The 12,985-nt window shown below is 51.5% G+C and overlaps 1 protein-coding gene across 5 annotated transcripts; it reads right to left on the reverse strand.

Annotated features, from left to right (window-relative positions):
- Positions 1-4,238: 4,238 nt before the first annotated feature.
- Positions 4,239-12,665, reverse strand: PROSER3 (proline and serine rich 3). 5 transcript variants are annotated; one of them, XM_058530837.1, is made up of 11 exons: positions 12,312-12,665; positions 11,333-11,429; positions 10,830-11,032; positions 9,846-9,973; positions 9,636-9,745; positions 8,891-8,973; positions 8,634-8,782; positions 5,801-5,976; positions 4,752-5,706; positions 4,581-4,662; positions 4,239-4,422 (listed from the first exon to the last, which is right to left on the reverse strand). In XM_058530837.1, the coding sequence occupies exons 1-11, from the start codon at positions 12,320-12,322 to the stop codon at positions 4,281-4,283; spliced, it is 2,136 nt and encodes a 711-aa protein (XP_058386820.1). In that variant the 5' UTR covers positions 12,323-12,665; the 3' UTR covers positions 4,239-4,280. The 5 variants fall into 5 exon arrangements, with proteins under 5 accessions (XP_058386820.1, XP_058386821.1, XP_058386822.1 ...); XM_058530838.1 differs by having other exon boundaries at positions 9,636-9,742; positions 12,312-12,661; XM_058530839.1 differs by having other exon boundaries at positions 11,243-11,429; positions 12,261-12,661.
- Positions 12,666-12,985: the final 320 nt, after the last annotated feature.

A 12,985-nucleotide genomic window follows, 5' to 3' on the forward strand; every position in this document is an offset into this window, starting at 1 on the left:
TTTTTTTTTTTAATTTTTTTAATTGAGGTCGTAATAGTTTATGACATTGTGAAATTTCAGTTGCACATTATTATTTGTCAGTCACGATATGGATGTGCCCCTTTACCCCTTGTGCCCACCCCCCAACCCCCTTCCCCCTGGTAACCATCAAAGTATTCTCTCTGCCCGTGCGTTATTTTATCTTCCACATATGAGTGAAATCATGTGATGTTTGTCTTTCTCTGTCCAGCTTATTTCGCTTAACATAATACCCTCAAGCTCCATCCATGTCGTTGCGAATGGGACAATTTTGTCTTTTTTATGGGTGAGTAGTATTCCATTGTATATATACTATATCTTCTTTATCCATTCATCCATTCATCAGTGGATGGGCACTTGGGTTGCTTCCACTTCTTGGCTATAGTGAATAATGCTGCGGTGAACATAGGGGTGCATAAATCTCTTTGAATTGTTGGTTTCAAGTTCTTTGGATAAATACCCAGTAGTGGGATAGATGGGTCATATGGTATTTCTATTTTTAACTTTTTGAGAAATCTCCATACTGTTTTCCATAGTGGCTGAACCAGTTTGCATTCCCACCAGCAGTGTATGAGGGTTCCCTTTTCTCCATACCTTCTCCAACATTTGTTATTTTTTGTCTTGGTGATTATAGCCATTCTAACGATGTAAGACGATATCTTAATGTAGTTTTGATTCGCATTTCTCTGATGATTAGTGATGTTGAACATCTTTTCATGTGCCTATCGGCCATCTGCATATCTTCTTTGGAAAAATGTCTGTTCACATCCTCTGCTCATTTTTTGATCGGGTTGTTTGTTTTTTTTTTTGTTCAATTGTGTGAGTTCTTTATATATTATGGAGATTAACCCCTTGTCGGATATATGATTTGCAAATATTTTCTCCCAGTTAGTGGGTTGTCTTTTCGTTTTGATCCTGGTTTCCGTTTCCTTGCAGAAGCTCTTTAGTCTGGCGAAGTCCCACTTGTTTATTTTTCCTTTTGTTTCCCTTGTCTGAGTAGACATGGTATTTGAAAAGATCCTTCTAAGACCGATGTCAAAGAGTGCACTGCCTAGATTTTCTTCTAGGAGTTTTATGGTTTCAGGTCTTACCTTCAAGTCTTTGATCCATTTTGAGTTAATTTTTGTGTATGGCGAAAGATAATGGTCTACTTTCATTCTTTTGCATGTGGCTGTCCCATTTTCCCAACACCACTTATTGAAGAGACTTTCTTTTCTCCATTGTTTGTTTTTTTTCTTTTGTGGGGAAGATTAGCCCTGAGCTAACATCTGATGCCAATCCTGCTCTTTTTTTTGCTGAGGAAGATTGGTCCTGGGCTAACATCTGTGCCTGTCTTCCTCCACTTTCTATATGGGATGCCACAACAGCATGGCTTGACAAGCGGTGCGTCTGTGCGCGCCGGGATCTGAACCCGCGAACCCCAGGCCGCCGAAGCGGAGCTCATGCACTTAACTGCTACGCCACCGGGCTGGTCCCTCCTTTCTCCATTCTGTGTTCTTAGCTCCTTTGTCGAAGATTAGCTGGCCATAGATGTGTGGTTTAATTCTGGGCTTTCAATTCTGTTACATTGATCTGTGTGTCTGTTTTATTTTTTGTGTGTGTGAGGAAGATCAGCCCTGAGCTAACATCCATGCCAATCCTCCTCTTTTTGCTGAGGAAGACTGGCTCTGAGCTAACATCTATTGCCAATCCTCCTCCTTTTTTTCCCCTAAAGCCCGAGTAGATAGTTGCATGTCATAGTTGCACATCCGTCTAGTTGCTGTATGTGGGACGCCACCTCAGCATGGCCAGAGAAGTGGTGTGTCCGTGTGCGCCCGGGATCCGAACCCTGGGCGGCCAGTAGCCAAGCACGTGTACTTAACTGCTAAGCCACAGGGCTGGTCCCTGTGTGTCTGTTTTTGTCCCAGTACCACGCTGTTTTGATTACTACAGCTTTGTAGTATATTTTGAAGTCAGGGATTGTGATGCCTCCAGCTTTGTTCTTTTTTCTCACGATTGCTTTAGCTATTTGGGGTCTTTTGCTGCCCCATAGGAATTTTAGAATTCTTTGTTCTATTTCCATGAAGAATGTCGTTGGGATTCTGATTGGAATTGCATTGAATCTGTAGATTGCTTTAGGTGGTATGGACATTTTAACTATGTTTATTCTTCGAATCCATGTGCATGGGATGTCTTTCCATTTCTTTATGTCATCATCAGTTTCTTTCAGTAATGTCTTATAGTTTTCATTGCATAGTTTCACCTCCTTGGTTAAATTTATTCCCAGTTATTTTACTCTTTTTTTTTGCAATTGTAAATGGGATTGTCTTCTTGAGTTCTCTTTCTCTTAGATCATTATTGGAGTATAGAAATGCAACTGATTTTTGTAGGTTGATTTTTGTACCCTGCACCTTTGCTGTAGTTGTTGATCATTTCTAATAGCTTTCTGATGGATTCTTTAGGGTTTTCTGTATATAAAATCCTGTCATCTGCAAACAGCAAGAGTTTCACTTCTTCGTTGCCTATTTGGATTTCTTTTATTCCTTTTTCTTGCCTAATTGCTCTGGCCAAAACCTCCAGTACTGTGTTGAATAAGAGTGGCGAGAGTGGGCACCCTTGTCTTGTTCCTGTTCTCAGAGGGATGGCTTTCAGTTTTTCCGCATTGAGTATGATGTTGGCTGTTGGTTTGTCATATATAGTCTTTATTATGTTGAGGTACTTTCTTTCTATGCCCATTTTATTGAGAGTTTTTATCATAAATGGATGTTGGATCTTGTCAAATGCTTTCTCTGCATCTATTGAGATGATCATGTGGTTTTTTTTCCTCACTTTGTTAAAGTGGTGTATCACATTGATTGATTTGTGGATTTTGAATCATCCCTGCATCCCTGGTATAAATCCCACTTGGTCATGGTGTATGATCTTTTTAATGTATTTCCGTATTCGGTTTGCCAGATTTTATTGTGGATTTTTGCGTCTATGTTCTTCAGCGATGTTGGCCTATAATTTTCCTACTTTGTTTTGTCCTTGTCTGGCTTTGGTATCAGGGTGGTGTTGGCCTCGTAGAATGTGTTAGGAAGTGTTCCATCTTCCTCAACTTTTTGGAATAGTTTGAGAATAGGTATTAAATCTTCTTTGAATGTTTAGTAGAATTCTCCAGAGAAGCCATCTGGTCCTGGACTTTCATTTTTGGGGAGGTTTTTGATTACTGTTTCAATCTCTTTACTTGTGATTGGTCTATTCAGATTCTCTATTTCTTCTCATAGACTCTACTTTTTGGTAAGAAGTGTGTAAAAGAATTTGCAGACAAAACAATGGGTTTTTCAATAGTCCAGACTGGTGGTGATAGCCTAGACTGGGGTGATAGCGGTGGAAGGGGAAGAAGGGGTTAAATTCTGGATAGATCTTAAAGGTAGAGATGACAAGACTTGTTGGTCAACTGACTGTTGGTGTGAGGGAAAGAGGAGTCAAGGACAATTATGAGGCTTTTGGCTTGAGCAGCTAGGATGGAGCTGAGGAAGCCCAGGGAGGAGCAGGTTTATGGGGGAAGATTGGGGGCTCAGTTAAGACCCGCGGTGTTGGAGTCATCTCTTAGACCTTTGAGTGGGGATGGTGAGCTTGTAACAGGATATAGGAGCCTGAGGTTCAGTGGCCAGGTCTAGGCTGAAGATAGAAGTTTAGGGGCTATCAGAATAGAGATGCAGCTTAGAACCATGAAGCTAGATGAGAGCACCTGGAAATGAGTATAGAGAAGTCAAGGCCAGGGCCCTGGACATGCCAAAGTGACAGGTTGGGGCAGTGAGGAGGCATGACCAGAGGTGAGAGAGGGGTGGGGTTCTGGAAGCAGGGAAGGAAGTGCTTCGAGGAAGGGATCCGTGCTGCTGCTGGCTCCTGCAGGATGTGGACTGAGGACTAAACATTGCCCAACACTCTGATGACCCCATTAGCTTCATGCCCAGAGGACAGTCCCTTCGGCCTTATCTGAGACCAGAGGATCCACTCCAGATTTGTGAGGCAGATAAGGTGAGTCCCAGTCTTGCCTGCAGTTTTGCCTGGAACCCCTCCCCTGCCCTACCCTCAAAGAGGACGAAACCAAGAGATTTGTGTCAATGGTCAGGAACTAGGGTGGGAGTGGGGCCAGGGTGGGGTGGGGATGTAGGGGAGGGGGGAGCCATTTCCCTAAATTAGCATGACCCTTGGCCTTTCCAGAACAACCCCTTTCTCAGAGACAACCAGTAAACTGAAAAAAAAATTTTTATTGGGAAAAAGGGACTTTGTACAATTCAAGGTCGTCTGGCCTCAAGAGAGACCCCTTCCCTCCGCAGCCGCATCCTTGGGGACCCGGGGGGCGAACTGGCTGGAGGAGACCAAGACCCTGGGTCTTCAGTGTGGCCCGGCAGGCGGGATAACTGGGCTTCCACTTTCCTGGAAAAAAGCCAGGGGAGTAGAGGCTGAGGTATGTGCTCAGATTGGGGTCTGGGGCTGTGGGCAGATCCAGGAAAGGGGCTCGGGAGGGGTAGGCACCCAGTCGGCCTTCTCTGAGGATTCAGAGGCCCAGTGTTATAGATCCTGGTGATGGTCACCTTTTCTGCCGCCGAAGCTCTGCCCTCTGAACCCTTAGCACCTGCAGAACAGGGTCGTCCTGGAACTCGCTGCCGTCGGAGTCTGGGGGAAAAACAGCGAGCTCCAGGGGGCGGAACTCGTAGGGTGCTGGACCGCCATCCAGGTCCAGGCAGCCACGTGCATTGGCTCACCCTCGGCAGCCTCCAGGAGTCGGGTGGCCTGGGAGAGCAGGTCCTCTGAGGGGGCGTGGTCAGCAGTAGACGGGGGCGTGGCCACAGCCCTGTGAGACCCCACCTTAAACGGAGGGGGTGGGGCCTTGACACTTGTGGACACCTCTTCATCTGGTGAGGACCGGACCCCGGGCTGCGGATCCCGAACTTCAGCCGAGGGACTGTCTTCGGCCTTGCAAAGCACAGAGCCCGCCAGGGGGGGCGTGGCCTTGGCATTCCGAAACCCGGCCTTAGACCGCCCCGGCGGGGTCTCCTCCTGCAGAAACCGTGGTTCCCATGGAGGGGGCGGGACCTCTGAGCGAGGGGGCGTAACCTTGGTTTTTCGGGGTGTGGCCTTGACTTTCGGAGATTCTGCCTGGATCAGAGGCAGGCCCTCGAGGCGAGGGGGCGTGTCCTCCAGGCAGTCCGGGAACAGCCGAGCTGTTACCACCTGGCCCAGGGCGCCTCTGAGCTGCGGGCCGGGCCCCTCGTCCCCGGCTGTGATCCAGCCAGCAGTCTCCCGGCGAGGGGCTCTGCTTCTCCGAGGCTTGGGGCCCTGCCTCTCTGGCTGGGCAGGGCTGCTTGGCGCAGGGGTGGGCGGGCCCTGGGGGGCGGCCGGGGCTGCGGGAGTGGAGGCCGGGGGCGCAGAGGTGGAGGCTGGAGGCGCGGGGATAGACACCGGGGACGTCGGGGGAACAGCCCCCAGAGATACCCAGGAGCCAGACTGCGGGGCCCAGAAGAACCCATGGGGGCTGGGGCCCCAAAAGAAGTGTGGAGAGAACCCTGGGGGAATAGGAGGCCTTTCTAAATAGAAGGCCTCAGGGGGGCCAGGCCGGGCAACACTCCCCCAAAGTGGGACGCCGTTAGGCTGGGTTCCCAGGGAACCAGAGGTCTCCGCAGGGGCAGGAGAGGTCTGTAGGGAGATGGGGACAGGGACCTGAGAGGGAGAGAAAGGTTAGAGGGTCCTCAGTCCTCCTCAGGCTCCTCTTCCCCCCTCCACCTCCTTCAGGCTCCTCCCTTTCCCATCTCACCTGAGTGGGGAGGGCAGGGGTCCGCGGCAGCACCCAGGTCCCGTCACCCTGACCTCCTCGGGCCTGTTCAAGCTTCCGCCGCTGCCGCCACTGGTACAGAATGTCATCCTCCGGCCGCAGGGGTGCCTGGGAGGAGACGGGGGCTGGAGCAGGGATGGGGGCCAGCGCCGGCGTTGCTGTGGGGTAAGTAAGGGAAGGGGGGGTAAGGGAGGGACCGGGGTGTGAGCAACCCAACGATAGCCTGCGCACACACCCTTCCACTGTACCAGAAGGTTATTCAGACAGGCTCCCCAGATAACGTCCAGCTCCTCTCTGGAGTGGGAAGTGGGGAAGGGGACAGAGGGAGAGGAGAGAGCACTGGTGGGCATCTCAACCTGCCATCATTCAGTTCTTCACTCATCAACAGACATTTATTGAGCTCTGGACACTGTGGGTACAGCAGTGGACAGGATGGATCCTCCACATTCTGCCCACTTCTCCCCGCTTCACTGCCCTCACCCAGGGCCGACCCCACAGCAGCCTCCTCCCTGGTTTCCCCACTCGCCTCTCCTCCCAGTGTGTTCCCCACTTGCAGCCAAAGGGAGCCTGTGAACACCAGAGTCAGAGCCCTCCTCGGCTAGAATCCTCCCCAGGCTGCACCTCTCTCCTGGTAAAAAGCAAAACCCTTTGCACTTGTGGTTTCTTCTGCTTGGAAAGCTCTTCCCTTATGTATCCGGGCGTTCACTCCTCAAATCCTTCAGATCTCTGCCCACATATCACCACTAGTGAGGCCTTCCCTGGCTACCCCATTCAAAACTGCAACAGCCCCCAGCCCTGCCCCTCCCTCTCCTCTTTCCTCTTCCATTTTTCTCCTTAGCACTATCACCTTCTAACATACTAAATATCGTACTTCTTTCGTATTGTTTATCTCTCCCTCCACAATGCCAGCAAACAAGGGCAGCAATCTTTGTCTGTCTGGCCATTACCATATGCCCAGTGTCATGAACAGGGCCTGGTGACAGTATGTGTGGCATAAATGCAGAATGAACTGTTTACTGTGCTCCATGCCAGTGCCCAGCCCTGTGCTGGGATCCAGCAGTGACTAAGGGCAGGGCCACTTGCTGTCCTCAGGCCAGTGGGGCGAAAAGACATCCTTCCCATCACCCAGAGCACCATCCCATCAGTCAGGATCAGGAGGGCTACCATTCTCTCTCAGAAGCCCCACCATCTGACGCTGTACAGAGAAGGAGGCATCATCTCAGAACTCTCTCTCCTCCCCTCCCCTCTGTATCCTGTGATTCTATTTCCAAACCTGGCCACTTCCCTCTAATCTGCTCCTCAGGCTTTGGCCCAAGTCGAACTACTAGCGTCGCTCACTGGGTGTTGATAGTAGCCAGAGGGGGTCTGTTAACACCCAGGAAAGATCATGTCCCCTCCCTGCTCAGAACCTCCCTTGGCTCCCCAGTACTACGATAATGACCAAACGCCTCACCATGCATACATGGCCCAATGTAATCTGACCTCTGCCAATCTCTCCCACCTTCTCCCACACTACTCTCACCCCCGGCTCCCACCTTTTCTAGTCCATTGTCTGCACCATGCTCCCTCCCACCTCAGGTCCTCTGTACATGCTAGAGGGCTCTTGCCCCGCTCCCCATCATTCAGGTCTCCACTTAGATAGCCCCTCTTCTGGGAAGGCCTTCTCTGACTTCCCAGCAGCACGATCCTCTCCTGCCTGGCCCCCATTTCTATTTACGTTTCACCTTTGTGAGGTTATGTATCTGTTCTCTGCCCCACGCTCACTCTGCTGTGGGGACCCTGACGGTGGGACCGTGTATGGTTGGTTCACCGTGGAATCCCTCATCCCGCTCCCAGGGCCTCATACACAGTAGGGATTCAAGGTTTGTTAGATGAAGGAATGAATAAGTTTATTCATTCACTCAAAACAACTCATGAAGTAGGTACTAGTTTTATCCCCATTTTACAGATGAGGAAAACTGAGGCTCAGGAAGGAGAGGTGAATAAAAGGTGAAGCTTAGAAGGAGGGAAGAATCAGACAGGCGGGTGCTTGGGCAGGATCACATGAACACCTGTTTACTTGCGCTCGCCTGTCCCCATGCACGGGAGCCCCTGAGCCATGGGGAGCATCAGCCTGTCCACCACTGCATCCCAGGCCCCGGGCACAGAGTCTCAGCAACAATAATGACGGCAGGAATACTAACCTAGGTCCTTAATCCCCTCTCTGAAATCTTGGGGGCAGAAATTTGAGAGTTCAACAGTTTGCATGTTTTAGCAAGGTTTCATGGTACCGACAGCAGAGACAGGGGTCTGGGACAGCACACCAGACTCACACATTGGTATTTGGTTGAATAATATGAAATTGCCAATAGTCAACCATTTTTTACTTATAAGACAAAAATTTCATATGGTTCAATGTACTATATATCCAGAGCAAAAGGTAGGAATATTCACCCTAAGTGAGACATATATATATGTATAGAGAGATTATAAATATCCTTCCTATTGTTTAGGTCAGATTTTGCTGTCAAATCAGGTATAGTGCCAATTTTGCAAAAAACCTGATTTTGGAGCTTTGTGTTCAGAACCACAGACCAGATGCAGAGAGAACATGTTGCACTAACGATTGCTCCTGTTAGCAGAGCTGTGCTAAGTGCTCCGTGTAGTCACCAGCTCACTGAGTCCTCACCACACCCAGAGCAGAGGAGCACAATTCTTACCCCCGTTTTACAGTTGGGGAAACAAGGCCCAGAAAGGCCCAGGTCACACTGCTGGTAAGTGGCAGAGCTGGGATTCACACCGAGACTGCCCTCAGTCCTTGCCTCCCAGGACTTACCATGCACCTTGGGGTCAGAGTCCTTGCTGGAGTCAGGGATGAAAGTCATGGAGAAGGGAGAGAGGCCATCGGAGCTGATGGGGAATGAGGAGCTGCTGGCATCGCCGGGGCTGACGGAGGAGGAGGAGGAGGAGGAGATGGAGGCCTTGCTGTGGGGAGAAGGCAGAAGTGAGACCACAGTGGTCTCAGAGGCGGTGGGCCCGGCCTGGAGCTGCAGGAGGGGTGGTGGGGGGAGGAGGACGCAGACGGGGAGGCACCTGCGTTGGAGCAGCCTGGCAGCTCTGCTTTGCAGGCTCAGCGTCTCCAGGTCCAGCATGGATGAGTTCCATGTGTTGAGGCTCTGCGAGGTGAGAGGGGTCAGAGGCCAGCCCCCATCCCAAAGGCTGCTGGGAAAGGCGTCTGGAGAGAGGGCCTGGAGTGCAGGTCAGCACTCCACCTGGTACCCTTACATGCTGGCTTAGAATCTGCTCCTCCTCCTCGGGAAGAGAGACCCGTTTTCCTCTGTGGATCCACACCCCTCAGTGCAGTCATTGCTGTGGGAGAAGGGCAGACCCTACCTTCCTGACCAGGCCTGGCTAATCACAACATTCTGTCCTCTGGTTCACAGTGATTGGCCCAATGATGAGCGAATGAGAGTAAGCCCTGGGGCTCTGGATGGAGCTATCGGAAAAGCCTTCTCTTTCCACTGGAGTAACTAAGTAAGTTAGAAGCCTGGAGTTACTGGGGCCATCTTAGCTACTTTGAGGGGAAAGCCTGCCTGAGATTGAGCCCAACAAAGAGGAACAGAGAGCCAAGAGAGTCAAGTTCCTCCCAATACTGTTCAAACATCTGGATCCAGCCATGCCTGAAAGCATCTACTTTTGGATTTCTTGATTGCATAAGCCAACAAATCCTCCTTTCTTTGTTTAATCTTCCTTGAACCGGGGATTGACTCTAATTCCATCCCAGGGCTGGTGCTGGCAGTTGAGGCACATAGGGGAGGGAGTGGATAGGGGATGTCACCTGCTTTATTTCTTGAAGGGGGGCCACAGCCTTAGCCTGTGATGTGCTGGCCACCTTGGCAAGAGTCGGGACTGCTGTGTTGAGTCTTCTTCCTGGTTCACTGACTCCTGCTGAGAAGCCCCAATTGATTAGGGGGCCAAGGGGAGGGGCTGCTGGGGCATTAATTAGGAAAAGTTTTAGGTCTAGAGGGGATGGCACTGAAGCAGGTACCTGCTGCAAGTTGACTGCTGGGGTCTGGAGATTCAGGCTGCAGCCACCAAAAGTCAGCCGGGGTTGGGCCTGCAGGCTGGCGCTCCTCCCGGCTCGTGGGCTGAGCCTGACGGAACCGGTTGATGTACCTGTGAGCATCAGAGAATGGGAGGTGGGGGTGGCGGTGGTGAGGAGAGCCAAATCATAACAATAATAATAGTTACAATAGCCGATGTTTATGGAGCACCATAGCAGTCCTGGTAGTGGTCCCTCAATGTCTATTCTCCTTTCTTATATAGTAATGCAATATTACATAAGACTATATAATAATAATAATGCTGGGCACAGAGCCACTTTTCTCTAGATACTTTTACCAGGTGCCCCTGTAGCTTTATGGCCATGTAACTAGGTGTTTGACCAACACGAATGAGGATACATGATTCTGGAGAGTAGATGTGGTTGGGAGCCATTTTGGTCCATGAAGGAAAAGGTGACAGACCCCGGGATGGGAGAGCAACAAGATAGAAGGAAGTTGTCTCTGACAACTCAACAAGGGGCTGCCATATCAGCCCTGGTTGCTTCTGCCTGGACTGTTAGGTGAGGGAGAAATAAATGCTACCTGTTTAAGCCACAATTAATTAGGGACTCTTTGTTACAGCACCTGAACTTGTATCCTGCAAATCCAGTGCTCACCATGCGACAGGCATTGTTACAGATGCTTTACAGACGATAACTCATTGAAAGCTGAAAACAGCCCTAGGGGATATGTGTTATTAATATCCCCAATTTACAGATGAAGAAACTGAGGCCAAGATCATACAGAGAGTAAGTGACAGAGCTGGGATTTGAACCCAGGCAGCCTACATCCAGAGCTCTTAACAACACACATGAAGTGTGGTCCTAAAAGTGCTGCATAAACAGCTGTGGTTTGATGATGATTATGGGATGCCTGCCCCCTGCCCCTCATCCAAAACCTTCTTTCCTTCCAGGGCTGGGTGTACTTACTTGGCCACCACAGAGTCCCCACTGTCAATCAGGGTGGGTGGTGGGGAGGCTCCAATCTGTCCCTCGGTGGTGCTGGGTGGGGAAGGGGTCCCCGAGCTGGAGGGCCAGGAATCCTCGAATGGCTCAGGGGAGTTGGGACCTGTGGCCAGAGCTTTGGGAGCTGCTGGGAGCCTGGATGTCTGGGTCTTGGATGGGCTCTGGGTCTAAGACAGGGGAGGTGTGGAGAAGAAAAAGTGAGGCCTGAGGTCATCCTTGTGGAGGAATGAAGACACACATGAAGTCTTAGTCCAGAGAGGAGGAAACACATCTCACAATGGCAACAACTAAGAGTGACTGCAGCTGTGATGGTGGCAGAGGACTGGATAAGGGCAGGGCCATGGGAAGGGAGGAGGGACTCTCTCTTAATCTCTCACCCCCATCATCACGTGTCTTCCTTCCCTCTAGTCGTCACTCCCTTCCTACTGGACTGGCACACAGCACTCTCTGTGGGGTGGTGTCCTCACCTTGGGGTGCCAGGTCTGGCTTCCGGAAGGCCAGTAGTGGCTTCGACCCAGGGGAGTGTCCCCAAATGGGCTCTCTTGGATGGAGAAAACTGGCAGGCTGCAAGGGGAGAGTGGGTTTGGCAGGCAGAGCAGGGTCACTGCAGCCTCCGGGGGTGGGGGGGGTGGGGAGGGTGGGGGCGGGTGGGCAGCGGCGGGTGAAGTCGAGGTGGGAGGAAGGGGAGAGGAGGGCAGAACCAGATTATGGTTCCCACAGATTCCTGGGAGAGGTGGACTATAATTTCCATGAAGCACTGCCGCACATTCAAGATAATGATACTGGAGGCACGAGTCCCACCAGCCTTTGGAGCAGTCTCAAAGAAGAACCCAGGAACTGCTAGCCAGAGGTTCTCAACCCTGGATCCAGTCTAGGAGCAGTCTTAAAAATACAGATGCGCGGTCCTCACCCCAGACCAAAAGAATCCGAATATCTTAACGGGGGGCGAGGCATCTGTATCTTTTTCGCAGCATCCCAGGTGATTTTGAAGGGGAGCTCGGGTTAAGCAGCAAGGCTAAACTCTACCACCGTACATTTCCCATAAGTCCTTGGGACACTCTCTAGGGAGAAAAGGGTAGAAAAAACTACAATGTCCATCAGTCACTGGGCTCCGCCCAAGCAAGAAAGGTCAAAAACAACACCCATGAGTCTGGGGGCAATTTCAAAATTAAGAAACTTAATTCCCAAGATGCCCGTGGACACCCTTGGAGGAAAAAAAGCCCTTGGGGCCACTTAGAGAGCGGAATGTAAGACGCCATGGGCCCCCCGGGATGGTTAAGTCTAAGGCTGGAGCAGCCAAAGCTGTGGAGCATCTTGGGAGTTGTAGTTCCAGTACTGTTGGAGAACGAGACTCCGGGCCCTAGCAAACCTGACCCTCGGCTGTGTTGCTCTCACCCTCGGTCCTCCCCAGGCCTCCTGTGGTCCCCGGAAGAGGATCGGCCTCACCTGCGGTCCATCCCGCAGCTCCCTCGGCGCTTCTACCTGCTCCTCTCGTTCAGCGGACTGACCCCGCGCGCATCTTGGTCGCTTAGCAATGTCCTATCGGCCCCGCCCCTCTCTGGGAGTGCGGGCGCGGGAAGAGAGCGGCCTCCAAGGCGACCAATGACGGAGACGAAAATAAAAGGAATTGGAAAGTGGCCAAAGGGAGATGTCTCACAACCGGCTGTAACGGCGGCCTGACTGAAGGAGCGTGTTTGATTGGCGAACCGTAGCGTGCAGCAGTAATTGACAAACCTGTGGACCAATGGAAAGGATCTGAGGCGAGGCGGGGTTCTAAACTACACTCTGCTTGCAGTCGGGTCTCCTAACCACTCCCCCTCTTGCTGCAGATATCTCATCCAGACTCCAGTCTAACTACCGTTTTTCCCACTGCAGGGGGCAATCAGGGAGTCTGTCCCCTCTCTAACTGCCATCCCTCCCTCCAACAGTCGGACCGGCCATCCGGTCCCGCTGGGTCATCTAACCACTTCCGTCTTGCTGCAGGAGCAGCTGGTTGCACCAAGTGCCAGGCCTGGGCTTTTGGCCGAGGTGGTGGGATCAAAATGAGCTATTTCGGGCCCCGGCGCGCGGCCCCCCGGGGGCCAGCCTGGACTGTTCATGCCCTCGCCCCCTGGCCGCTG

This window comes from Diceros bicornis, chromosome 34, assembly GCF_020826845.1.
Source record: "Diceros bicornis minor isolate mBicDic1 chromosome 34, mDicBic1.mat.cur, whole genome shotgun sequence".
NCBI lineage: Eukaryota > Metazoa > Chordata > Mammalia > Perissodactyla > Rhinocerotidae > Diceros > Diceros bicornis.